Consider the following 26,802-nt stretch of genomic DNA (forward strand, 5'->3'; position numbering starts at 1 on the left):
CAGTGGGGCACTATCTGTGCTATCTATAAGAAATGTTAGCAACAATAAAACTCTGAGGATCAGGGCTCCATTTCACTCCAGTGTTCAGTGGCATTTTAAAAGAGTGAATACCGACGCTGAATGTCTTTGTAAAGCAAAAGCACTTTGTTAGCCTTTACAGAGCAAAGCTATGGATCAATGTGCAGTGACGAAAAATCGAGGTGGCCAGTCTGTCCTTTCCTAACCAATCACAGAGCTCCTTACATTGCACCATGTGGCTAATTTGCGTTTTACTGATATTGCTGGGCTGCTGTCAATCATTTTGTCTTTATATTACAACAGAGCATTGACCTTTAACCTGTTTAATTCATACTGAGTATTTAAAAAAATGTATTGTCATAATAAATTCTGCCTCACTGAAACACCATTTTGCATTAGCCTCTATCACCTGACTTGTCACTGATGATATCACTGCATGAGCAGGCGAGCGGTAGCGGCGGGGGGGTGTAGGTGAAGCTCGTGAAGAACAAAATTCTGTACGAGCGGATGCAGTGAGTCCAATAACCAGGGGTAACTGGAAATAAGGTGTTGTAGGCTGGCTTCCACAGTGTAAAGAGACACTTCTCCCTCATGCTCTAACAGCTGGTAAATCAATTTAGAAGCAGAGTCGATAACGGCCTCCTGAAGCTCCCTAGGTGGGGTGACTGCCGCTGGATCCATATCTGGCTGGTCCGTACTGTCACGGCGGGTGAGGAGAGCCGTGTGAAAATAATAAATGAGGATCCAATCGCAGGCAGTAGTGGAGAAGTGAAGGTGGTTTATTGAACACAAAAATAAATATGGACAAACAGCAAATGGAGCACGAAGTAAACTAGACTGGAAACAACTAAACTACAGAGCACAAACCTGGACAAGAACGAGCAGAGGAGATGGACAGCAGGGAGAACACACGGGTGAGACATGGTGGACACACAGACGGACCAGCAACTACAATGACAGAGGACACGACTTAAATACACAGAGAAACACAGGGGAATTACACACAGGTGGTGGACACAGCTGGGAATAATCACCAAGACGAGACAGAGGTCAAACTGAACACACTCACATGAGACGCAGACCTTCACAATAAAACAGGAACAAGAAACCATCACACTAAGACGCAGACTCGACATAGAGAGAGAGACAGAAAATGACACATGGAACTAAACTAAACCTGCAAAAACATGACAACTCAAAATACTGGGTCAAACTGACCCAGAACCGTGACAGACTTTCTATAATGTTTTGCTTGAGCATGTCCTGCTTTTCTGTAATGTTATTTCTACAGCCTCTTATTTCTAACCTCTTGTGTACCTCTTTTCAACCACTGGGAGGCGCTACAGCTTCATTCCTTTCACACTAAGGCAGCGGTAGGGAACTCCAGGCCTCGAGGGCCGGTGTCCCTGCAGGTTTTAGACGTTCCCTACCCCTGCACTAAGGCCTTTGAAATCTTCATTAACACTGAGCTTGAAATTTCTATCAGTCGAATGCAAAGGAGTCCTGTGGTTGTAGGACAGAGGTAGGGAACGTTAATCTGCCATCATTTAGATTATATGACAACAACCTTCAAATCTGAAGTCTCAGAAATCTGCTTCATGTACAAGTTCCTCCAATAATCAGGGCTAATATCACCAAATTGTACATAAACAGACTTTTACATGTTAAATATTTCTCAAATATGGGGAAAAAAACAATATAAAATACTATATTATTAACAAAATATCTTAAGATACAGCTACAAATTGCTTGAAACATTTGCAATGAAATATATAAAACAGCTTTATTGTCAGTGAGGACAAAGTTATAGTGATGCTGTGCTGGAGTGTTCAAAAGAAGACAGAGACATGAAGTATAAATATTGTATAATATTAAATATAAGAAAGAACAAAGTTATAAAAACATTAATAATTGAAATCTGCAACAATATTCACATAAAGTGTAAAATACAGAGTTAACTGTTTAATAGGTAAAGTTTAGGTCTTGCAGTCGAACAATGATCCCAAACACAGCAGCAAATCTACAGCAGAATAGCTGAAAAGCAAAGTCCAGACCTCAACCTGGGACATTCAGAGAGCTGTGCTTAAATAAATGCCCACAAAGCTCAAAGAACTGAAGCAACGTTGTAATGAAGAGTGGGCCAACATTCCTCCACAACAATATGAGAGACTGATAAAGTCAAGCAGAAAACAATTAGCTCACATTTGTGCTGCTAGAAGTGTTTCTAGTTATTCACAGGACTGTAGTTTGAATCTAAAGAAATGTGAAAGTGCACTGAAATTAACATAAAGTTATTGCAATTTAAAAAAAAAATCAAGAAATCTAAGAGGAAGAAACAAGGTAAACCACACAATTGTTTTCCTTATATTCTCCACACGGCAATGCACATAACAGACATAAAATATTTGCATTTATCAATAGAAAATATACAATTTTTCCATAGTCATAGCCAGGCCCGATTACTGCCAAACCTGTGCTGAATCAATCACTTAAACAGGACCTGTCTGACAAAGTAGAGTAGACCAAAAGATCCTCAAAAACTACACATCATGGCACAATCCAAGGAAATTCAGAAGCAAATAAGAAACAAAGTAATTGAGATCTCTCAGTCTGGAGATGCAACGTCAAGATGAACAGAATCCAGTTTCTGGGATCCTGAAGGAGAATGTCTGGCCATCTGTTCACGACCACAAGCTGAAGTGCACTTGATCCAAAGCACACCAACAAGTCCACCTCTAAGCAGCTTAAGTAAAACAAAATAAAGACTTTGGAATGGCTTAGCCAAAGTTCATACGTGAATCTGATTGAGGTGCTGTGACCTTGGAAAGGTGGTTCATACTCAAAAACCCTCCAGTGTGGCTGAATTACAACAATTTTGCAAAGATGAGTGGGCAGAAATTCTTCCACCACCTCGTAAAGGACTCATTGCCAGTTATCCCAAACGCTTTATTGCAGATGTTTCTACTCAGGGTGACCCAACCAGTTATTAGGTTTAGGGGGCAATCACTTTTTCCACACAGGGCCATAATAATGGCCGCCTTAATAATAAATGCCTTGATTTAGGAACTACTTTTAATGTTTACTTGTGCTATTTTGCAAAAAATAAAATCTCTGCAAAAACATCAAAACTGCTGACCATCTGACCTCAATATGAAATTATTAATCTTTTGACCAAAAACATTTAGATTTGTAAAAATAAAGAAACCATAGAGGAACAAACAATGTTGTTTGCTACGTTCTAACATGGCAATCTAAATAACAGTAATGCAAACATATATATTTATCAATAAAAACAGATCGCCTTTTCACTGTTACAAAAGTCAAGTACATCAATGTTTGTTCAGCTTTCATAAATGTAAGTTTGTAAGTACATAGTACATTTTTTGGTCCAACTTCTTTTAATACATGCAACACATTTCAGAACATTTGGGACAGAGACAACAAAAGACTGGAAATACTTCGTAAAAATCTGGTGAAACACTTTAAAGCCAGTGGGATTAAATGGGAAACATAAAATTTAATACTAGACAAAGACCGATTGAATCATGAAGCAAAGAATTAATAACTAAATCACAAGTAGAAAATGTTATGCAGATATTATTGGATAGATTTTGGTGTAGAAAAAAATGACAAGAAATGAAAAATGAAAGTTATCTGGTCTTTTTCTTTAAAGAGTAGCCTACTGCAGAGCAGCTACACTGACAAACACCATCATCACCAATACTGCAGCTAATACAATGATCCAGGAGGAAACTTGAAAAAGCAGGAAAAATGTGACACTGATCAAAATGAATACATCAATTATTGATCAAAGAGAAAATGCATACTAGCACAATGCATTGTTATTGCATCTCAGTTTCTCACCATCACTGATAATCTGACGTCTGCTGGACCTCAGGAATCGTCTCCATCACCTCTCTGTGAGGAGCAGAGAGCACTCGTGCTGCACATCCCACCTGTGTGCTGTGTTTACGTGAACCTGAGAGCACAGCTGTAGTGGTGACAGTGAATGTAGCGTTGGTGTTGGACACACTGACAGTGTTGTACTGTGAGAAGCTGAGGTCTTGTTGTGAGAGTGTTACAGTGGGAGCAGGTCGACCAGTGGCTGAACAGGAAACAACCCACTCTTCAGCAGAGTTTGACTCTCTGACATCAACAACAGGTTCATGCAGCTCTGTGAAGGATCAGGAGATATAAAATAAGGAGTATATTGTTAAAGATACATTGACTTCTAACACATGTAACGCATTAAGGTAAAATTTCTTACCATAAGGATGTGTTACACGATTTATAAACCCCAGTTTGTTAATTATTTGTTCATTATTCATAACTATATACTTAATTTTTTTAAAATTAAGTGTTTTTGGTCAAATGGAATTTCTTTTTGGGTAATTTTAGCCCCTTTTAGCCCTCTGCCAAAATGTTTTAACCTTTCTGTCTCTAACAGTAAAACATCGTTCCTTTATCTTCTGTGTCTGGTGTGTTGGTCAGGATTAGCTAGCTTGGCAAAAAGTTCACATTAAACAAAGTGTGTTACTGTGAGGTGTGTGTTCGTACTATGAGTCACAGCTCGAGTTTTCTTGCGGGTGAAGGTTTTTCACCTCGCTGTCATTCTTGCATAAAAGTGTTTGACCCCTTCAGAAAAAAAAACGAAATTTGGGATTATTTTTTGTTTTGTTCATTGTGTGTATTTGTTTCTACTTTTTACTTTTTCTTTTACTGTGTACAGCACTTTGGTCAACCTGTGTTGTTTTTAGACATGGTTATTGATTGATTGATTGATTGATTGATTGATTGATTGATTGATTGATTGATTGATTGATTGATTGATTGATTGATATGTCTTTGATTAAAATACAGCCTACTCCACATCCTCCAAGTTACAGAGAAGAGGAACCATCTGGGGTGAACTTGTGCACTTGGTATTGGCTGTCATGGTCCCTGTGCCTCTCCGGCTCGCTCATGTTGGCCACAGGTTTGTTTTGTTTTCTCTCCTGCTTCCCTGGGTGGAGCTCATTGTGGGCTCTCACCCTTGGCCCACGTATCTGCGGTGATTTCTACACCTGTTGCTGATCAGGCGGCGTCCCCCTTGCCTATTTAACGCTGCGGCACGGAGTATTCGGCACTGGAATGTTGAACCTCCCATGTTCGTGCTCTCAGCTCTCCTAAGACAAACTCTCTCAGTGTTGTGTGGCGTATTGATCTAATTGGACTCTTTGTGTTTAGATCTCCCCGGAACTGGTGGCGGACCCTGACCTGTGATCCCTGTGTGTGTCAACATAAGTGGAAATTGGAGCGAGAGTGGCTGTGGAGAAGCGAGTGTGCATAAGAAGAGGAGTGGCGGAGTTTGGGCCGAGTGGGGAGCGAGTGTGGATTCCTTCCCCTGGAGCCCTGAAGCCCTGCCCCATTCACTGTATATACACATCACTGTGGTTTCCCTTCTGTGTTAATAAATTGTCAACCCTTTGCTTGCCAGAACGCTGCCTGCGTCTGAATCCATCTGTTAGCCCTGACATTGGATACCTGGAAATCAGTGAAGGGACCATTAATGCTTCAACTTGTACACAGGTTTGAGAGCAACCACCCAAAAGCTTCTGCTAATAAACACTAGTCTGTGTTTGTGATGCAAATGTTTCTGGCTGTGTTCACAAACATTTAGTAAGGTGAGTGAGGAATATTAATACTTATTATTAGATCATTAGCAGACTGTAGAACTTGACTGCACGCCAAGGTGGCAGTTCAGCCATTTGATTCATGTTGCAGCAGCTCATGAGTGAATGAACATCGTGCAATAAAAGTACTTCTAGAAGTACATTTTTGCAAAAACGGACATTGTGGAGGAATGTAGGGAAGACACGAGGGAGCCCAATATTTTACTCAAACGTTAATCGCTGCATCACACAACTGAACATTCAAAGCGCCAAAACCTAACCCTCTCACTTCCCGTTACACTGGGTACGAGTGGAGCTACCTGGTGGTATGTACTTACATTTATTAAAATTTACTTGAGTAGGGTAGAGTCATGCTAATGACCTAATAATTTTATTCAGGTGTGTTGCAGCAGAGATACATTTCAAAGCTTCAGGACGCTGGCTCTCAAGGCCTGGAGTTTGACACCCCTGCTTTACACAAAGATGGGTTAAATCACAGTGCAAAGAATGAATGAATAAATGAAATATAAACAATAAATAATTATTAAATAGTCTTACACATCAATGTCATTGGTTGACTTTTGAAGTATTTGAATCCTTATTGGGTTCCCTGAGTGACAGAAGGATTAAAACACTTTAAAATCAGTACTGAAAATATGTGCAGACATTACTGGATAGATTTAGGGTTAGAATCAATAAATCACTATCGTGTTAAACACTCTTAGAGTTCAAACCGTCGTAGAAACATAAGTCCAGTATCATGGAATGAAACCTAAAGGTGCATTTGAGGGTGCAAAACGTTTCGTCGGCATTGTTGTGTTTGTTTGGGAGAAAACGTACAAACACACAGTGCAGCACTTCAGAGTTACACTGCTAGCGATCGAAGATTTATGTAAATTCGACAAGCTAAACGCATTCTGTACTGTACAGCAGGAGTCCCCAACCTTTTTGCGCCACAGACCACTTTAATGTCAGACGATATTTTCAGGGAACGACCTTTAAGGTGTCGCGGATAAATACAACAAAAGAATAAAAAAAAGAAACTGTGGTGTTTTGTAAATATAATAATAAACGTGACTTGAGCTGTGCGCCAACAACAATGACAGTGACATCCTCCTCTCTGCTTTTTAATGCTCTCTGGTCACTATGGTAACGCGTAAATAGTTCTTTCAAAATAAGACACACAACTACAACCATACATTTCACACCGGAGGATCAACTCTCGCGGAACGGTACCAAAAGACTCACGGACCGGTCCGTGGGCCTATTAGGGACCGCTCCTGTACAGGAGACACTGGACTAGATTGATTGACAATGGTCTACAGCAATCAGAACGCACAACACGATGTACTGTAAAAAAAATAAATGAATCAGCGAAACAGCAAGTGTCACTTTTGGCCACGAACAATTTAGGGGAATTTTTATGAACAAACCCAGAGTGTTAAAAAAAACTTAAAACCATTTTTATTTCTCAGCAGCATCAATAGTAACAAAAACGCAATTTAGTTTTCGCTGTCAAAGTCGATTTAACCGAAGTTACGTGTTTCCGGTTACTGTGGAGCTCCACAGCAGCTGCAGCCAGAAGCTGTTTCTACAGGATCCTGATGGACACTCAAAGCTTTTAGAAAATGTCCTCATTAGTTGTTTGCAGCAGAATATCAATCAATGTGAACCAAAACAAAAAAGTGCTCTGCACATGTGTGTGAGACTACAGATTAAAACTTAAACTCCAGCCTGATGAGTTTCTGAGGTTCCTGACTCTGACCGTCCCTCAAACGCCTCTCTGATCGTTTCCTTCCGTCGCTTTTACTTTCGCTTTCGTGAATGTTGTGGCGCAGTTGATCGTCTCGAAGTTAAGGTAACGTTAGCAGTCTGTACTGTTTTCCTGGCTGACATCAGCTGTGTGCAGCTTAGTTTCAGCATAAATCTGCTTCGTTTTATGTGAGATCAGAGTCTGGGAACGAGACAGAAACAGTTGATGATCAGCAGCTGAACTCGATGTTACTGTGGATCCACTGACTGATGTCTGTAGGCAGCTTCTCCTGCCTCCGTCAGTCTGTGGCTGTATGGGCTCAAATTGTGGTCATAAATATTTTGTACTTGTAAATCAGGATTTGTAGGTGGAAAAAAGATTTGTGTGTGGACTTAGCCAAGCAATACGTGTGAAACTCTGCACTCAAGTTACAAGTACGACCCTATTTTTCTGCCTTTCATTTGATTGGCCAATGTCATGTCAATCACAAATTTAACAATCCAATCAGAGAACAGGTGGGTTTGTTCAGGGTTCAGGGCCCTGTTTCAGGAAGCCGGTTTAGTGCAAACTCTGAGTAAGTATACCCTGAGTTAACGAAAACTCTGGGTTTTCGGTTTCACAAAGCAAGTTTAGATTAATCCTGAGTGAGTTACTATGACGACACACGCCGTGAAGCTAACCTGCCCCCTAGCAGGTTTACTTCAACTAACCCTGACTTTCTCCGCCTCTGTGTCGGAAACCTGACTGTAGGAAGTGTCAGACATGGCGTGCTCCTTCCTTGAAGAGCCAGTAGATGTTGAAGCCCAAATTCTCCGCAGAGCTCTCCGCCGGGAGAGAGTGATTAGAGCGCGTTCGGACATTTTATCATTTCCTGATGATTTTCTGTGTGAACGTTACCGTTTTTCAGCACAATCTATAATTTATTTGAATAACATCCTCAGGCCTAATATTGCTCATGTGACACATCGTGGACATCCTCTCAGTTCTGTACATATTATTTGTATTGCACTTCGGTTTTTTGCAAACGGGAGCTTTCTGAGCACGTTTCCAAGGTTACCATCTGTCGGGCAGTCAGGAATGTTACAGTTGCACTGAAACGTCTCCTGTACTCGTTTGTGGTGTTCCCCGGTCATAGACCCACAAGATTTATCAAAGAGGGATGCCACAAAATTGCAGGTAGCAGGATGAACAAAATTTAATTCATGATGTGGTGATACTTGAACTACTACTTAAATTTTACATTTATTCTCACGGTTCCCAGGCGTGATTGGCTGTATAGATGGCACTCACATTCCAATCATTGCTCCTTCAGTAAATGAAGGAGACTATGTGAACAGGAAGTCGTTCCACAGCATTAATGCACAGGTACATAGTTCCCTGTAGCATTTCAAACTAACAAATTATTTCATTATAGTAATGGATGCTAATTTGTGTTCTCTGCACTGTGAAGATCATATGTGATGCTGCCAACATTATCACAAATGTGGAAGCCAAGTGGCCAGGCTCTGTGAGTGGTGGTGGTGGAGGACCCCCACCTGTTTTTCGGGCCTCCGCTCTTTTTCTAGTGGCTATAACAGGTCACATTTGAGCATACAGAGTAAGCAAATATGTACTTGTAATGTGCTCAGATAATTTCAATAAGTGCTTACAGAAAGAAAATTAATGTAGCCTCTAACTGCAATTGATTTACATGGGACAAACAGACCAAGCACTATGGCTCATAATACAATTACACCTTACCTGTTTGGACTATATTTTTATATTTCATTTTTACTTGCTGCCAGGAACGTTTGGGGCCTGTTGGGTTGCACCTGCGCTCACATCACATCACAAAATAAAATGTATAAAATAAAAAATGAAATATAATAAATAACATGTTAAATGGGTGGAAATCCCTAGATCAATGTTTACATTAACACTCACGCATTGACTCTGTCAGCTATGTTTTGCCATGCATGCTCACTTTCTTTCGCAGCTGTGGCTGTGTTACTTTTTTCTGCAAAATTTGCATGTTATCGGCATATGCTGCCATCAGAATTTCGGCCTCAAGCGCTGTAAAATACATTGACCGCGCCTTCTTTCCCTCCGTCTCCATGGTGACTCGCTTAATCTGTGCTCCACTAATCAGGGCTTTATGTATCCTCGTGCGTGCGCTTCACTTGGGGTTAAAGCAACTCCGCGTTGATTGAACTAATTGTTATCAGCCTTTCTGAAACCGAATATTCCGAGTTGGACAGTTCGGGGTTACTCAACCCTGCGTATCGTTTTTCACTCTGAGTTTTCTAAACCGGCTTCCTGAAATAGGGCCCTGGTTAGGTTTAGGCTGTTATTGTGCTTCAGGCTGAAATATGAGGAGGAAGGAGTGGGGCTGGTTAGCCCTCATGACCCTCACCATAACACATACGTCACAGGACAGTGTTTACCACAGAAACTCCATGAAATGATCAATGAGAACTTTAGAAACCCGTCAGTGTGATGCTTCCAGTACAACAGCACCTCTGAGTGTGTGTGTTTGCCTCTCAGACTAACTCCACCCTGACATCAAGAAGATGGAGGAAGAGGATGGAGCAGGATCTGCAGCATCCAGCTGTGTGTCTGTGAGGAGTGACCGGTCCAAAGGAAACCCTCCAGACTTCAGTAATGAACCTGCAGCAAGAATGTAAGAGAGCTGCTGACTCATTTATTCAGTGTAAATAATGATTTTTGATGCAATGGGAGAAGAAAAATGACAAAAACAGTTTTAAAAATAAGGATTAAAATGTTACAAACTATGTTTTTGAGTTTCCTGATGTAGCACAAAAATATATGAACATAACTGTATATAGGACAGATATTTATGGTTCTTTTAGGCAGCACCAAAAAACAAAAAGACTATTTTTAAGCTGTCTGAGGTAGTGAGTCAACATGTCACACTGGGTCAAAGGTCAGGGAGTAAAAGTGTGTTTTAAAGAGCAACATGTCAAAGGGTATTATTGTAAACTTTAACAAAAGACTGTTATGTGACAAAGAGTAAGAACATTATTTTTACGAGTTTCAGATTGTTCATCATGTCTTTAATTTAACATTTCCATTTTTTCCTTCCTGTCTCATGAAGCTGTTACATTTATTGTGTGGAGATCAGGGAGATATGTTACTGTTACTGTCATAACCATTATCATTACCATTGCATAATCATCATTTCATCAAAGCATTTATTGATGCTGTTGGTATTACGTTAAAACTTGTTTTACAGGTGTTATCATAATCCTATATTAACCTTTATTCCAGGTGCAGTTATAACTATTTTTATACACATCTTGCAGTTTGTGCTTTTAAAGAGTTTAAGCTCAGTCTGATAATTGATGGTCAGAAGCTTCGTCTGGCGCGATGTCGCGATGCCGATCTATTGTGCAAAGTGACTTAGAGGTATGGAAGGATTGCCTACACGCTTACAAAACACACATGATACAAGTATTCATTATTATCTTTTATTCGTTTATATCCTTTTTATTGAGCTTTGAGTAGTGGCATTTGATTAAAGCATTTATTCAATATATTACACATATAGTTTCAGTTAAATTGTTACACATATGAGAGTCTGGGTGTGAGCTTTAGTAGGCGAGAGGTGAGACAGAGTGCAATTGAGGTCGAGACATCCACACACACACACACACACACACACACACACACACATACACACACACACACACACACACACACACATACACACACACACACACACACATACACACACACACACACACACACACACACACACACACATACACACACACACACACACACACACACACACACACACACACACACACACACACACACACACACACACACCGTAGGTAGACTTATATTCTAGGTTAGAGTTCAGACATATTTTGCTTGTAACTGCATTTTGTGCCTGCATAAGTGATAGTTTGTTGCAGGACGTGCGTCTGATGTTCCAGGGATAAGTGAAAGCAAGACGAGCTACAGGAAGCACCTGGCGTGGAGACGATGTTCTTTTCAAACTGTTTCAAAAGTTGTCAACAGAACATTTGTGTTTTTAACTCATGCAAGTATCTGCTCTGACGCAAGAGGGGGCGTAATAATACCCTGATGTTATAAAAGCAACTGCTTGTGTGCTTTTGGGCGGAGATCGACGCTGATTGTGTAACGGTGTTCATCTCCCTACGCATGTGTTCATTAAAATCATCGTTTGACCTAATTCTTCTGGACCTTCGTTGTTTTGTTCTCATCCTCAATAATACGCGACAATTGTTTTTCTTTTAGGATCAATAAGAGGCCAGAATCTCCTGGACCTGAACCCAGCTGTGTTTCCTTAAAGAGCAACGAGTCAAAGGATATCGGTATAAACTTTAAAGGCTGTTCTTCTGCTGCTGAGAGGTAATGTGTGTCTAGATGTTGTTCCTGACTCTGTATTTTTGAATAAATCCTCATGTTTAATATCAGCTCAGCTCTTTTTCACACATTTCTATGTTGGTATGTGAAGCGGTGTGTGTTGGAGTGTTTCCACAAACACAGCAGTCAGAGTGGAAAGAGTGGATGTTGTAGGAGGTGTTTGTGTAGTGAAGAGGCTGAGTGTCTGTAGGACTCCAGCTGCTCCAGCAGGTGTCTCCTTTGTGCTTTGCTTCAAACACAGTGTAGGGAGGAGCTTCCACTCAGGTGTTTCAGGTGTTGCTGGATGGAGGAGGACAAATAGTTTTTCCCTTCAGTGACACTTCAGCAGCTCAATGTTCTGGGAGATGTTTGTCTTTATGAAGGTTTATGGATTCTTGTTCTTACTTTCGTGAAACTGAGCAACACATTTTCCATCTAACATTTAAAGTAAATTTCCAGGTGAATAAAAGATCTGCAGCTGCAGCCTCTGTGATGTTTCACAGTCTGAAAGTAACAAATTCAACCAGAGTTCAAACAAAGGCTTAATATACGTGTGTGTTTGATATAATGCCAACAAGTACAAACAGGTGTTCTTACAGGTCTTAATCACAGAGGTCTGATAAGTCTGGTGACTTTCACACTCAGCAATTTTGCTGCCTTTTATTTTATATTGGCCTTTTTAAAGCCCTTCAAAGTCTCCCACATTCATACAGAGCTTTTAACACCAAACTCCTTTACAGTCCTTCTCCTCTCACACACGATCACACGACTGATTTGTCTGCAGCAGCTGTGTTACTGCTAGTATTTTATTATGTGTGTAATCTCCTCATATTGTTCCTGTGGTTTAGTTTGACTTCCTTCTGCAAACTCAGCTGCTCTGTTGCTGATACACGTCTCCATGAATATGATTGATCAGATGCTGCCAACACCATGTGTTTCATGTGAGCGCTCAGCTGAAACCCTGGGTTGACTTATCGAGTTAATAACAAGCTTCACGTGACTGTGAATGCTAAAGTGAATCAGATAAAGGAAAGAGACCCTGCTAATGTTGGACTCACTTCTTAGTGTGGATCCCAGGAGGAAGTTCAACATAGCCATTCTTTGTGCTAGCTCGACCAAACCTGAGACCACAGTGCAGGATAATGATCATCATCTGTCTCTGTCAAGGACATTTAAAATCCACAAATAACAAACATAATTATATTTGATCATTAAAAATATGTTTTCACTTAAAAAAGCATGAGCACACTGGTGGATTACAGAAACATGAAAACTCGTTAACAGTAAAGTTAATTTAGGCGTAAGATTTTATCATTGATTTTAAAGTCTCTGCTGCAGAGAGGTGAGCTGTTAGTAACAAGAACTCTCTGATTTAAATGATTTTGATGTTTCCTGGTTTCTAAAATGCATCTCTGTAGCAGAGCAGTGTCTCCAAGGACACACAGGCTCAGCTGTAACTGTCAGTTTATCTGGTTTAAGACACATTTGGACTCAATTGGCTGTTTTTAACTATGTATTTTAATCAGAGGTGTAAATTTAGACCTCACACATCTGGATCCTAAACTATGATAGAAACAGCTGCTAGCAGTGGGTAGTTTGACTTTGATACACTGCTCTAGAAAGCAAACAAAGGTTTGTGCAGCTCCTCTTCAGAAAAGTGTTCAGAGAGCAGCTGCTGTATTAGACAAAGGCTCGTCGTGTGAGCCCAGATGTGTGTAACAGCTGGATGAAGGAGAACCATCACAGTCGCGTCTCCATCCCGCCTTTATTAATGAACTTCCTGTTGCTTGCAGATGACAGGAACACAAAGTGTTTGTGCCACGTGATGCTGCAGGATTTGTTAACGTGTCCATGATGGTAACATCTCCTCGTCTAACTGCAAACACATGAGCGCTCCTAACGGCAGCTATCACAGCCACACAGGCAGACTGTGTCTCACTGTTGCATTCAGGGACATTTGTTTTCCTGTAAAAAGCTGAACTCTAATCTAAGAGGACTGTTACTGACAGGAAACAGCTGCATTATCTGCAGTCTGTGTGATCACAGCTGCTTCAATCACTTTATCAGAGAATTGATCATTGAATAAAACATGTTTGTGTCTGCAGAGGTCAGAGGTCACAGTCTGCAGGATCCAGCTGTCCGTCTGTGAGGAGTGACCGGTCCAGACATAAACCTCCAGAGTTCAGTGATGAACCTGGACCAACGAGGTCAGAGAACTGTGATGACTCCTTTACATGTTTGTGTTTTCCTGGATAAATATGACCAAAGATTCATTAAAAAGATAAAAATCTTAGACTTTGTCCTGTAGCGCTGTGTGGCAGGCAGGATTGGACCCAAACACAACAGGATGAAGTCAAAGAGGCAGCTTTATTTCAGCTGTGAACATGCAAACAGCAGAAATAAGGAAACATAACTGTAGGTTAGGTTAGGTAAGGAAAACACGTCTCTGCCTAGTCTTGGAAATCTAATCTTATCATCCATTGTTCTTCTAGGGCCTCTTCTTCTTGTGGCCTCAGCTAACTGCTAATATTTAAATGGCTAACATTAACATGTGTGCCAGCCAGGTTAACATTTATGATGAACTATGATTAATTAACTGATGTTGAAACTGGAGCTTTACTGACCTCTGAAATTCCTCCTAAAGTGTTATTCAGTGTTGTGACAGTCAGCTGCTTCAGCTGCTGCTGGGATGGGCTGTGGCAAAGAGAACAGAGAAAATCCAAATCAGAGTTTTTCTCTGAATTAAAAGCAAGGAAACAACAATATATTCTACATGGTGAAACTGATGGTTTATGGTGTTTGGGTCTGTTTTTCTGTATTCATGCAGATAAAGTGTAAACTCAGATGAATTATAGCATCAAATGTTAAAGGAAAATATCAGGATGAGTGTCTGTGAGCTGAGAAGGACGTGAAGCGAGCAGTTTATCCCAGAGCTGAAGCTGCTCTGTGTGCAGAGATGAGCTCAGATTCCTGCTGTGATTGATCAACAGTCACAGAAATGTAGACTTGTAGTTATTACTGCAGTATGGTCACAGCAGATACTGATGAACATGTATTATGAGGATGGATGATCAAGTTTCTCACTCTCTCCTTTAAATCTCAGTTTTTTCTTCTTCACAGTTTATCTGTTAATTTATTAATGAATAACACTGAAAGAGTTTCTGTTATATTTCCCCTTGAACATCAGCTTATTAGGGCGGCATTAGGAAATAGCCCCCCTCCAAAGAATGAATAAATGAATGATGATAAGAATAAAATGATTAAAAAGCAGAGCTCAGAGTGGTAGAATGGTCAAACATGGATCCACGGGTGGTTCAACTGCATTTGGTGACGTGACCAAAGCAAATCTTTCAAATAATCCCACCATCAACGGGATGTTGTCTCCTTTACTACGGTTACTTTACTTGGTCACCGTGTGAATTTCTTTGAAATGAACCAAATTCTTTTATTTGTTGGTTGTTGCATATTTAACCTCTACAGTCAGGAAAGGAGGAGATGAGGCCTCAACAATGTTGGGTTGTAGCTGTGCTTCAGGTTAGAGTGAGTGTCCATGGAATAAATGTAAGTCAGTGAACTGGAAACATGACTGTGTTCAAACTTTGTTTTCCTTTTTATAATGAGTCTAATCAAAGGTGGACAGAAGTATCTCCACTGTGACTTTTCTGTGTCACCATCAGAGCTTCTGCACAGTGTGGAGAAAGATCCAGAAGCAGAGCTGGACTGCAAACAGCCAGTCAGAGCAGCTGTGTACAAAGTAAGACTGAACATCTGTCTGCTGATGGACTCATTTCTGAAAACTGGACTTCTTGTGTTGTTCAGACATTGAAGAGTTTTCTTTCTCTTTAGTCTCATTGTTTTTCTTTCTTTCAGCAGATGTTGGTCTGCAGGAGGTTTTAGATGAACATAAGATCAGTCTGAGGAGGAGATGTGAACGTGTGACTGAAGGAAGTGATGAAACAGGAAGTAGAACCCTCCTCAACACCATCTACACTGAGCTCTACATCACAGAGGGACAGAGTGAAGAGGTTCATACCCAACATGAGGTGAGGCAGCTGGAGACAGCTTCCAAGATGGACGCCCTCCATGACGCTCCAATCAGGTGCCAGGACATCTTTAAAGCCTTACCTGACCAACAGAGACCCGTCAGAGTGGTTCTGACCAACGGCGTGGCTGGTGTTGGAAAAACCTTCTCAGTGCAGAAGTTCACTCTGGACTGGGCAGAGGGCTTGGAGAACCAACATGTCAGTGTGGTGGTTCTGCTTTCATTCAGGGAGCTGAACCTGATCAGAGATGAGCAGTACAGTCTTCTGGAGCTGCTCCATGTTTTCCATCCAACATTACAGAAGGTCACAGCAGAGAAGCTGGCTGTCTCTCAGCTTTTGTTCATCTTTGACGGCCTGGATGAAAGCAGACTTTCATTGGATTTCACCAACAGGAAGCTGCTGTCTGATGTCACACAGAAGTCATCAGTCAGCCAGCTGCTGACAAACCTCATCCAGGGGAATCTGCTTCCCTCGGCTCTCGTCTGGATAACTTCCCGACCCACAGCGGCCAATCAGATCCCTCCTACATGTGTTGACAGGCTAACAGAAGTACGAGGCTTCACTGACGCCCAGAAGGAGGAGTACTTCAGGAGGAGATTCAGTGATGAAGAGCTGTCCAGCAGAATCATCTCCCACATGAAGACATCCAGGAGCCTCCACATCATGTGTAGTATCCCAGTCTTCTGCTGGATCACTGCTACAGTTCTGGAGCACATGTTGACTACAGAGCAGAGAGGAGAGCTGCCCAAGACCCTGACTGACATGTACTCACACTTCCTGCTGGTTCAGACAAAGAGAAAGAAGAACAAGTACCATGAGGGACATGAGACGAGTCCACAGGAGCTGACGGAGGCTGACATGGAAGTTCTTCTGAAGCTGGGGAGGCTGGCGTTTGAACATCTGGAGAAAGGAAACATCATGTTCTACCAAGAAGACCTGGAGCAGTGTGGTCTGGATGTGACAGAGGCCTCGGTGTACTCAGGAGTTTGTGCAGAGATCTTCAAAAGAGAGTGTGTGATCTTCCAGAAACCAGTCTACTGCTTTGTTCATCTGAGCATTCAGGAGTTTCTGGCTGCTGTCTACATGTTCCACTGTCACACCAACAGGAAGACAAAGGTGCTGAAGATGTTTCTAAAATCAGAATCTTTCACCAAGATGATTTTCAGTTTTTTTGATAACAAAGATCTCCAATCACTTGATGTATTTCTGAGCAGAGCCATGGAGAAATCCCTCCAGAGTAAAAATGGCCACCTGGACCTGTTTGTTCGCTTCCTTCATGGCCTCTGTCTGGAGTCCAACCAGAGACTCTTAGTAGGTCTGCTGGGTCAGACAGAGATCAGTCCAGGAACCATCCAGAGAGTCATCAACAACCTGAAGAAGATGAACAGTGATAAAATCTCTCCTGACAGAAGCATCAACATCTTCCACTGTCTGATGGAGATGAACGACCTCTCATTATTTCAGGAGATCCAAGAGTTCCTGAAGTCAGAGAACAGATCAAAGAAGAAACTCTCTGAGATCCAGTGCTCAGCTCTGGCCTTCATGCTGCAGATGTCAGAGGAGGTTCTGGATGAGTTTGACCTGCAGAAGTACAAAACATCAAAGCGGGGACGACAGAGACTGATTCCAGCTGTGAGGAACTGCAGAAAGGCTGGGTGAGTCCAGATGTGATCATTAACATCATTGATCAGTGTAGGTTAGTAGTTTAATGTTGAAAATAAAATCAGATTGTAACCACAAAGTGTTTGTGTCCGTACGCTGCAACCTTCCACACCATTCCTTTATTGTACAGACTCAGCAGCAGCTCCATGGATCCCAAATCCAAGAGTGGAGAACAGATTTGAAGTGTGTCACATCCATGCAGTCACAGCTGTGTCCACCATGTTTCCACTGATATTAATCCTGTTCAATGACACGTTTCATATCAGTGAATATGTTCTTTAGGACGTCCACTGACATGTTTAAGTGTCCTGCTGGAAATCACTCAAATCATCCATGAAATCCATGAAAAATCCTTTTAGTGTTTCTAACTTCACCCTCTGTCCTCTCTCTCTCTCCATCCTCCTCACTGCTTCTTTCACTGATAATCACACAAACATCGTATTCAGCTACAAAATAACACAATAATATCATCTGATGATCATTATTATAAGAGCAGGATCCATATTTGATATCAGAGTAACACACTGCTTGGTTATGTGCAGTCATCATCAGTGACTGTGGGTCAAACAGAAGCTCTCTGATTGGTTGCTGACCTTGGTCACCTGTCCACTCTCACCTGTTTGTGTTTGCTCTCTCTTTGCTGTCTCCATCCTCTCTCTCCTTTCTCTCCCTCTCTGTCTTTGTACGTCACTCAGGTCCAATGGAAACAGTGACATTTACAAACCAATCAAAGACAAACTGATCCATGTCAGGTTATAACAATATTCAAAGTGAATACAGGCTGCTGCTGGACACAGACAGGTAACATCATTTTGACTTGCTGTCACCTGGATCTGGACTCATAAACACTGAAGCCCTGAACAGGAATACAAATCATTTTCTGCCAACTAGCGACACACCAGCAGATAATGGCTCAGAAAGCTAAAATGAGCCAATCATTTCTGTGTTTAGTTCCCCTGAAATCAGATCTGATATCAGCAGCTCTGAGTTCATTCATCATTATTGTCCAGTGATGAGATTTCTGCTCCGTTTGGTAACAGTCAGCATGTTTTTCCTGCGTGTGGACGTGAACAGTCGTACCTGACAGCAGGTAGCAAACAGAGATCATCTTTCCAGCTGGAACTCTTCACTGAGCTGAACTCATTCAAAATGTTCTGGAGTCAAAACAGGAAACAGTCCAAATGTGTGTCTTCACTCTGACTCTGGATCAGATCTCAGTGACAGACTGTGGACATTATGGAAGCCTAAATGTGACACCATCTTCCTCCTTCATCTGCAGATTAAAGCCAAACAAAGATTCTCATTAAAAGTCTGCAGGTCTGAGAGAGACTCAATCGTTGTGTCATGTCAAACACAGTAAGAGGAGCTGAAGCACAGATGTGAAGAGCAGATTCATCAGATTATGACCTCACTCTGTTTTGTCTTCATATACATTCAGTCTGTGTTTATAATGCAGATTTTCTGCTTTTATAATAACACATTTTATATTTTCTATCATCACAGACTGACTCACTGTGGACTCTCAGAGTCTCACTGTGAAGTTGTGGCCTCAGCTCTGAAGTCCAACCCCTCCCATCTGACAGAGCTGGACATGAGTAGAAATGATGGCCTCCAGGATCCAGGTGTGAAGCTTCTGTGTGCTGGACTGGAGAGTCCAAACTGTCGACTGGAGACTCTGAGGTGAGTTCACTGACTGCGGCTGTTGTTGTTTTTCTATATTTCAGGTCTTTGATGTTTGAAACTTTCTTTAGTTCCTAAATGTTCAGGATGTGTCTGAAGACAAATGTGAAGAAGTTTGAGTGCTTTCAGAAATGTTGTCTTTCCAAACGACTGAACAGCAGTTTTTCCTTTTGGCTCCAAACAGAAGTGACAGACTTGAGCAGGGTTCATTTAAAGGCTGACAGAAGTGGAGTGGTGACGGGGAGATGTTTGACAGGACAGTGTTTCAGCCTCCACAGGTTCATGTTGTGCTCCATCAGTCAGTGAAGATGAAGTCAGTGCTGATGAGGCTGTAGAGTGTGTGAGGGATGTGAATGAGGATGATGAAGATCTGATGATAGCAGATAAAAACAGGCTGCAGAGACTTTGAGCCATACAGGGCACACAGTGTGTGTACAGAACAGCTGAAATCATTATGGAGGCCTCACTGGGATATGGAAGCATCACAGTACAGCTTCAGTGAAGCATTAAAGTCTCTGATATGAGATGAGAAATGAAGCAGCCAGAGCTTTTTCATGAGTGGAAACCCACTGTGACTGTGAGCTGCTGCTACAGCCTCCAGATTAGCCAGCAGCTCATCCTGCTCAACATTTCCTCACCAACTTTAATGGAAGTGTGATGTTTTCAGCTGGAGTGATGGTCAGGGTGGCCTCCCTCTCCTCTTCTTCTCCTCTTCCTCTTTCATTTGTAAAGCCACTTCTGCTGCTTTCATTCATTTGGAAGTCCTGTAGCTGAGTTTGGGAGAGACTAACAGCCTCGGCAGCAGAGGGGAGAAAGGCTGTAACACCACCACTTTACTCTGTTCTACCTGTCACATCATTTTATCAGGAAACAAATATGCTCATGTTTTTACTATGTTTGTCTTGAAGATGTAAGAAGATCACATGGTGCTTTTTATTATTGTGTTGGTTTGTTTCCTGTCTCTTGGATGGAGCCCAGCTGTGCGTGGCCCCTGGGCCTGTGGTCAGAGTGTGTGCTGGATAATCCGGCCCAGGATGAGGCCAAACTGACATGGGATGAAATGTCTGTCACATAATTGAGCTTAGTGTAGTTTCATTTCTGCACAATTTAAAAACAACCAAAACTTTGTTCTGTCTTTTCTATGTTATACTGTAGACTTTCTTTGATACTGTGTCCAAAAGGAGCAGCTTTTACTTTGAAGGGGAGGCGTCTCTGTTTCCTCTTCAGGTTGGATGATGGAAGCAAATGAGTGTGTGATGTTCTTTCAGTGTTGCACTTTGTAGACGCTCCCTGAGCACTGGTCTCACAGCCAGCTGCACATAGAGACCAGTGTTGTTAGTCCAGGTCAGAAGATAACTTGTTGGAATGAAAATGAGCTTGTAGTTTGTCTGCTTTAATAATGTGACTGGAAAAAGGTGTTGGACTTCAAATATGTCCATTTCTTTCACACTTCACCTTTAAAAGTGAAGACTTGTGGTTCCTGGAAGGAAAAAACACGACTTTTTCAAGTCTTTGTCCTGTTTTTATGAGAAATGTACGACTTTAATGTGAAACATTCAGAGTTTTTTCTCTTGTTGTGTTTGTTTGAAGCTGCTTCCTGTTGGCTTCAGCTGTTTGGAGTTTCCATTTTCTAAACTTCTACATTCTGAACCTTCTTCAGCTCTGAACAGATGATGAAACACTGAATGATTTCAAGCTCACACTTTGTCTAATAAACTTACATCTTTCATTCTTTATACAGATTGTGGGGCTGTGGTTTGTCAGAGATCAGCTGTGATTATCTGGCAGCAGCACTGAAGTCCAACCCCTCCCATCTGAAACAGCTGGACCTGAGCTGGAACTACAACCTGCAGGATTCAGGAGTGAAGCATCTGTGTGGTTTCCTGGAGAGTCCAGGATGTGGACTTGAAACTCTGGGGTCAGTCAGCATGTTTTAGTTGTGCTGAGATGAATATGATGTGAAAGTTGTGCTGACACTAAACTGCAGACATCAGGCTGATATTATACTGATCCACACTGAGGATCTTCATGGTAAAGTCTGTTTTCTTCTTCTCTGGTTTAGTCCATTGACTGCAGCAGAACAATGTTCACATTTCAAACCTTCAAAGAAGAAGAAAAATCCTCCACTGGATAATTCACTGTGAAACTCTCCAACTCTTCATTCCACCTTAAAGTCTGTCTGACACTGAAATCCAAAGCAAAATGTGCGTTTGCTTTACAGACAGCAGTCCAACACAAACATACACACATCATCCAAAACACAGTCCAACATCCAAATCTCCTCCACTGCCAGCATGAATGATGGGAAAGAGAAGGAGGAACACTCTGACATTCAGGGTTAGAATGAGTTTCATGAAGCAGACTGTGAAGATCAAAGCTGCATTAGAAAGCTTACATGAATGAATGAGTGGACAGAAGTGGACAGAGATCATCTGAAGCACTTCAAAGGCTTTAAATCAGCACATTTCTCTTTATTCTTTATCAACTCTGTTAGTTTCTCTCAGTTTTCTGTGGAATGAAGCTAACAGCAGGCTAATAAGATGCTGACCAATAGGTTTCTATTAAAGGTTGTAATTTGTATATGAAAAAGTGCTTTGGCTCAGCAGGGATCAGCTTACAGGTAGAATACAGCTGCTGGATGGGATTAGCATGTCATAGCTATCTACCAAACTGCTAACTGGGGGATTTCAGGCCATCTATGGATCATTTTTGCTAACTGTTTATTCAGCTTAGGCTCACAGGGCTGCAGCCTGTGCCCTAGCTGTCATAGGGCAAGAGGCGTGGTCCACCTGCACAGGTGAGCAGTCCATCACAGGGCCAACAGAGAGAGACAGAGAAGCACTCTCTCACATCCACACCTACAGCCAATTTAGAAGCACCAATGAACCTAAGCAGCATTTCATTGGACTGTGGGAGAACATCCAACCTCCACAGAAAGGCCAACAAGCTTCAACCTACAACCTTCTTGCTTTAAGGCACTAGTGCGAACCACTTTTCCCCATTTCAGCCCAAATCCTGCATCTTCCTGTTTCTGACTCCAGGCCAGCTCCACTAACACTTTCTCATCAGACACTGCCACCTAGTGGAGGAAGTCTTAGTTCCATTTGAAGCTTCAGATTACAGTTAGTTCCTTTACAAAGAGGTGGAGGTGGTGGGGCCACAGCACCATCATCACTGAGTGCCATAGGACACTTAACCTTTGTTTCCATATGCTGGGAACTTCCTGTTGTTCCAAGGAGGACTGGAAAATGTGTGAAGATCTCCCAGTCAGTTCCTCACAGCACACTTCAATCATTTCCCTCCCACAGCATCAGGACCAGGGCTTTTTCTCTCTTTGGTCCCACTAAGAGATTTCCACACAAACACCTCATCAGTGGGACTCTCAGAGCTACCAGCCCTTTGCTACAATCACAAAGCTCTTCATTGAAATCAATGATATCAAAGCTGGAATCCAATGAGTCCAAGTCTTCTGCTGATTCAGCATCACATTCATCTTTGCTCCTTGTTCTGCATCCCCACCATGGACTTCATTCCTTTCCAAGCCAGCCTTGAGTGTCCTTTATTCAGCTCATCCTCTGCTTTACTTTTACACCTGATTTTAGCTGCTTTATCTCTCTTTCAACAAGTTTCTGTGCCTCAATCTTTTTCTTCTCTCCCTCATAACAAGACAGCTTCTTCTGCCTGAGAACATGTTGGAGTGATTTACTAATCCAGGGCTGCTTATTGGGGAAAATACTTCCTGTTTCCAAAGTAATCCCCATTTTTCCCAGAAAGAAATGTAAGTAGAAATCGATGATCTAAGTGAGAACAAGAGCCTTTAAAAAGTCCCAGTGGGTGCAGTCAAAGCAGTCCCTCAGTCCCAGTATAGAGTCTTTGGTCCAGACTGGAACAACTGTGTGCCCAGTTTGAGCTCTCTTCAGTGCTGTGACCTGACAGACCCAGAGGGGCCATCACATCACATTTAGAAGCTCCCCTAATGGAGCCACAACACATGTCCAACACTTAGTCTGTCTTGTTGGACCAACTGGAAGAAATGATTCAAGGACTTAGTCACAGAACAGAGATTCAAATCTCCAAAATCCAACTGGCTGCATCAGGACATATAGTCTGAAACTCTGCACAGTTTCCTGTTTGAAGCTGCTTCCTGTTGGCTTCAGCTGTTTGGAGTTTCCATTTTCTAAACTTCTACATTCTGAACCTTCTTCAGCTCTGAACAGATGATGAAACACTGAATGATTTCAAGCTCACACTTTGTCTAATAAACTTACATCTTTCATTCTTTATACAGATTGTGGGACTGTGGTTTGTCAGAGATCAGCTGTGATTATCTGGCAGCAGCTCTGAAGTCCAACCCCTCCCATCTGAGACAGCTGGACCTGAGCTCCAACTACAAGCTGCAGGATTCAGGAGTGAAGCATCTGTGTGGTTTCCTGGAGAGTCCAGGATGTGGACTTGAAACTCTGAGGTCAGTCAGCATGTTTTAGTTGTGCTGAGATGAATATGATGTGAAAGTTGTGCTGACACTAAACTGCAGACATCAGGCTGATATTATACTGATCCACACTGAGGATCTTCATGGTAAAGTCTGTTTTCTTCTTCTCTGGTTTAGTCCATTGACTGCAGCAGAACAATGTTCACATTTCAAACAGTGAGACTCAACGTATGGCCCGCGGCCCACACGCGGCCTGCCCACCTTTCCTGATTCAGAGAGAGGGGACCCTGATTAACTGTGTAGTGTTCTTCCTCACAGTTCTAAGTATCAGACACAACAATGAATAATCCACAGCTGACTGTCTTTAGCAGGTCAAAGGTCACGGCACACAGCAGACAGTGGGAAATATTATAACTCTGATCATTTATCAGCACATATCCATATGTATAAAAACAAAGCTGACACTGTGAGACTTGATCAGAGGTGTGATCATCACAGCAGAGGCCTTTGTGTCAAAGTCACTGAGGATCAAACAGAAACACATGAAGCAGATTTTCCTGTTCTGGCTTTTTATAGCAGATAACCTTCAAAATATTCTGCAGTCCATCAAAAACTGAAGCAAACCATGAATCAACATGTGAACATGAGCTGATGCTGCTGAAGTGAAGCAAAGTTACAGAGGTTTGATTACAGACACAGCTGAGAGTTTGTAATCTGTCATCATTTTAAAAGGTTTACATTTCTTCAGTATATCCACATTTGCAGCTGGTACCTCAACCTCCACTTGTCCAACACAACTGCTGTCCACTGCCTCCATGACATTGTGATTTTGCTGTTGGTCTTCTGTCAGATCTTCATCAATCACTTCTGCACGGGGCACACCTTCAGACTCTGCAGCTGCATAACGAAAGCCTGTAAGATAAAATTAGACATAAGGTAAATGTACACCAATATTCCAATGACAGGTGTGTGATTCATCTGGAAGTTATGTGCGGATTAGTGTACAGTGATAGCAATTTAGTATGTTTTTAGAGGGGGGGGGGGGTTGTTTACCTCCGATGGGTGCTCTTTTTCGCTTCCGTTGCGTACGCCTTGAGTGCCGGTCCGAGTCTGATACAGGTATGTCGTCATGCCCCATGTGCAGTGTTGGTGCCCAGTCTGGATTTGTTACATCCATTTCATATGCTGGTTTGCCTGCAATAATGCCAAATCATAAGCTACTCAGTCGACATGATGTGGTTCTGCAGCATCACACATTAGCATGTTTTATCTCATTATCTATGACCGCAGCACGTTGAAAATAACACTAAAAGCCTTTCAAGAGTAATATGAATTAATTTAGAACTCACCGGAAAGAAAATGCCGTGAGCAAACCAACAAAAAGCTGGGGATTGCAGAGAACTCGATATCCGCTCGTCTCACCGCTGCAATCCAAGCCTGACGTCTTTGTTTAGTAATATCGGATACATGGGATCCCTCACGTTGCCTCCAGGACGGAAAACGATGAAAAGAGAGCCCGTTATCCAGCTTCTTGCCTTCACGATCGTGTGATCTAACGTTGCAACCGACAACACAACACGTACGATCCATAGCTGAAATGGTATCCTTTGGCTGGCCTACTGTCATGGCGGAAGGGGGCATGGCCCATCTCCCGTGACATCACGCTCCAAAGCCCTATAGGTGGGAAAATGTACCATGTCGACCAATCAAAAATGATATGGAAACATGACATTTGGTTGTTTAGCAAAAGGGGGAAGTTTTAGGAGTGACCGGCAAGAGAGAGCGAGTGAGCGAAAGAGAGAGAGAGTTTTGATACGTGAGAGATTTGTGACGTTTACCGTGTTTGGTCTCAAGTTAGTTTGTTGTCTTGTGTATTTAGTGTGTAGCTGTTGTTTTGTTTTGTGTGTCAGTTCTACTAGTGATCGTCACAGTTGCTGCCTTAAAGCCAACAAAGGCAGATTGCAGTGTAAACGCTGAGTGACACACCTGCTGTCAGACCTGCAGGTTTATCCCTGTGCTGTTCTCATATGTGTTAGAGTGACACAAACTATTGTTTGACACCTGATTGTTCTGTAAATAGTTTGAAATGATTATATGAAAAACGTCTGAGCCTTGGCTGCATTTTTTGGTAAATAGTACCATATAACTTTGTTGTTTGCAAAACGTGTGCGTATTTTTAAAAATGTACAATCTCTATTTGCATTTCAAGTTATGAAGATGATTCGTTAAACATGTGTGTGGTTTTTACAGTCAAAATATCACTTTCTACGTGTATTTTAAATTTTGTCTGAATTTAGATAAATTGTGCTGATACAGTTGGTCAAAATGAGAAAATAACAGATTGGCAAGATAAACTGTTTTTAAAGGTAAAATATAGAGGCCACATCAAAAGTAGTCAAGAAGGGTTAAAGGCTAAAAGCAAAGTTGTCACCAAGTACTGTTTATATTTGTGTGTATTGCTGCAGCTTTTTTGAGTATTAATTTGGTGCCTTTGTGTGAAATAATGGTATTGTGAGTGATCCATATAGTCACAAAGAATAGCCACTTGTTTCTGTGCTACCAAAGTTCCCCGGCTTTCATTCAAAATGTGTTTATCGTCAGCACCTGCACATTAAACTACTTAAACATTATAAATGTCTTCAAGCTCACACTGAGGCCTGTGGGGTACTATCAGCCACTGAGACAGTACACACATTTATATGTGTTTGTATATGAATATTTCATACTTTAAGACTGCCTGTTTATTTAAGGGAGATGAACAAAATACATTGGAATTGTACAAAATAATATCATGGATGATAAATTAAATAGATTTTAAGTAGATGCTTGTGCATTCTTAAAGTCTTATATGTTGAACTGAACTATGTGATCTGTTCAAAGCCTTAATCTTAATTTGAAGTGAAATGTGCATTTTGAGTTTATACACTATGTATATAAGGCGACCGTTTCCTTTTGCAGTATTTTTGTGTGGTGTACTTTTCTATGTCTTAACAAAAGGGGAACAAAGGTGTTTAAGTTCACCTAGGATGATGTGTTTTAATTTTCACATGGTCTTGCTTGAATTTGACCCTGACAAAGGCGTATGAACTCTGTCAGCTGTTTGGAGTGTCCATTTTCTAAACTTCTACATTCTGAACCTTCTTCAGCTCTGAACAGATGATGAAACACTGAATGATTTCAAGCTCACAC

The 26,802-nt window shown here is 41.7% G+C and overlaps 2 protein-coding genes across 3 annotated transcripts in view; both read left to right on the forward strand.

The window, feature by feature from the left end:
• Positions 1-26,802, forward strand: part of LOC146676553 (protein NLRC3-like) — a 464,157-nt gene that overhangs the window by 275,332 nt on the left and 162,023 nt on the right. The window lies entirely within an intron of this gene.
• Positions 7,475-19,185, forward strand: LOC146676564 (protein NLRC3-like). Of its 2 annotated transcripts, XM_085402118.1 has the most exons (7): positions 7,475-7,527; positions 9,946-10,081; positions 11,689-11,802; positions 13,902-14,003; positions 15,474-15,550; positions 15,667-17,494; positions 19,005-19,185. In XM_085402118.1, the coding sequence occupies exons 2-7, from the start codon at positions 9,972-9,974 to the stop codon at positions 19,183-19,185; spliced, it is 2,412 nt and encodes an 803-aa protein (XP_085258244.1). In that variant the 5' UTR covers positions 7,475-7,527; positions 9,946-9,971. The 2 variants fall into 2 exon arrangements, with proteins under 2 accessions (XP_085258244.1, XP_085258245.1); XM_085402119.1 differs by lacking the exons at positions 7,475-7,527; positions 9,946-10,081; positions 11,689-11,802; ... (1 more) ...; positions 15,474-15,550; positions 19,005-19,185 and adding an exon at positions 18,197-18,260 and having other exon boundaries at positions 15,731-17,494.

This window comes from Rhamphochromis longiceps, linkage group LG3, assembly GCF_057381845.1.
Source record: "Rhamphochromis longiceps isolate RC_006_pf linkage group LG3, R_longiceps_female_GT1.1, whole genome shotgun sequence".
NCBI lineage: Eukaryota > Metazoa > Chordata > Actinopteri > Cichliformes > Cichlidae > Rhamphochromis > Rhamphochromis longiceps.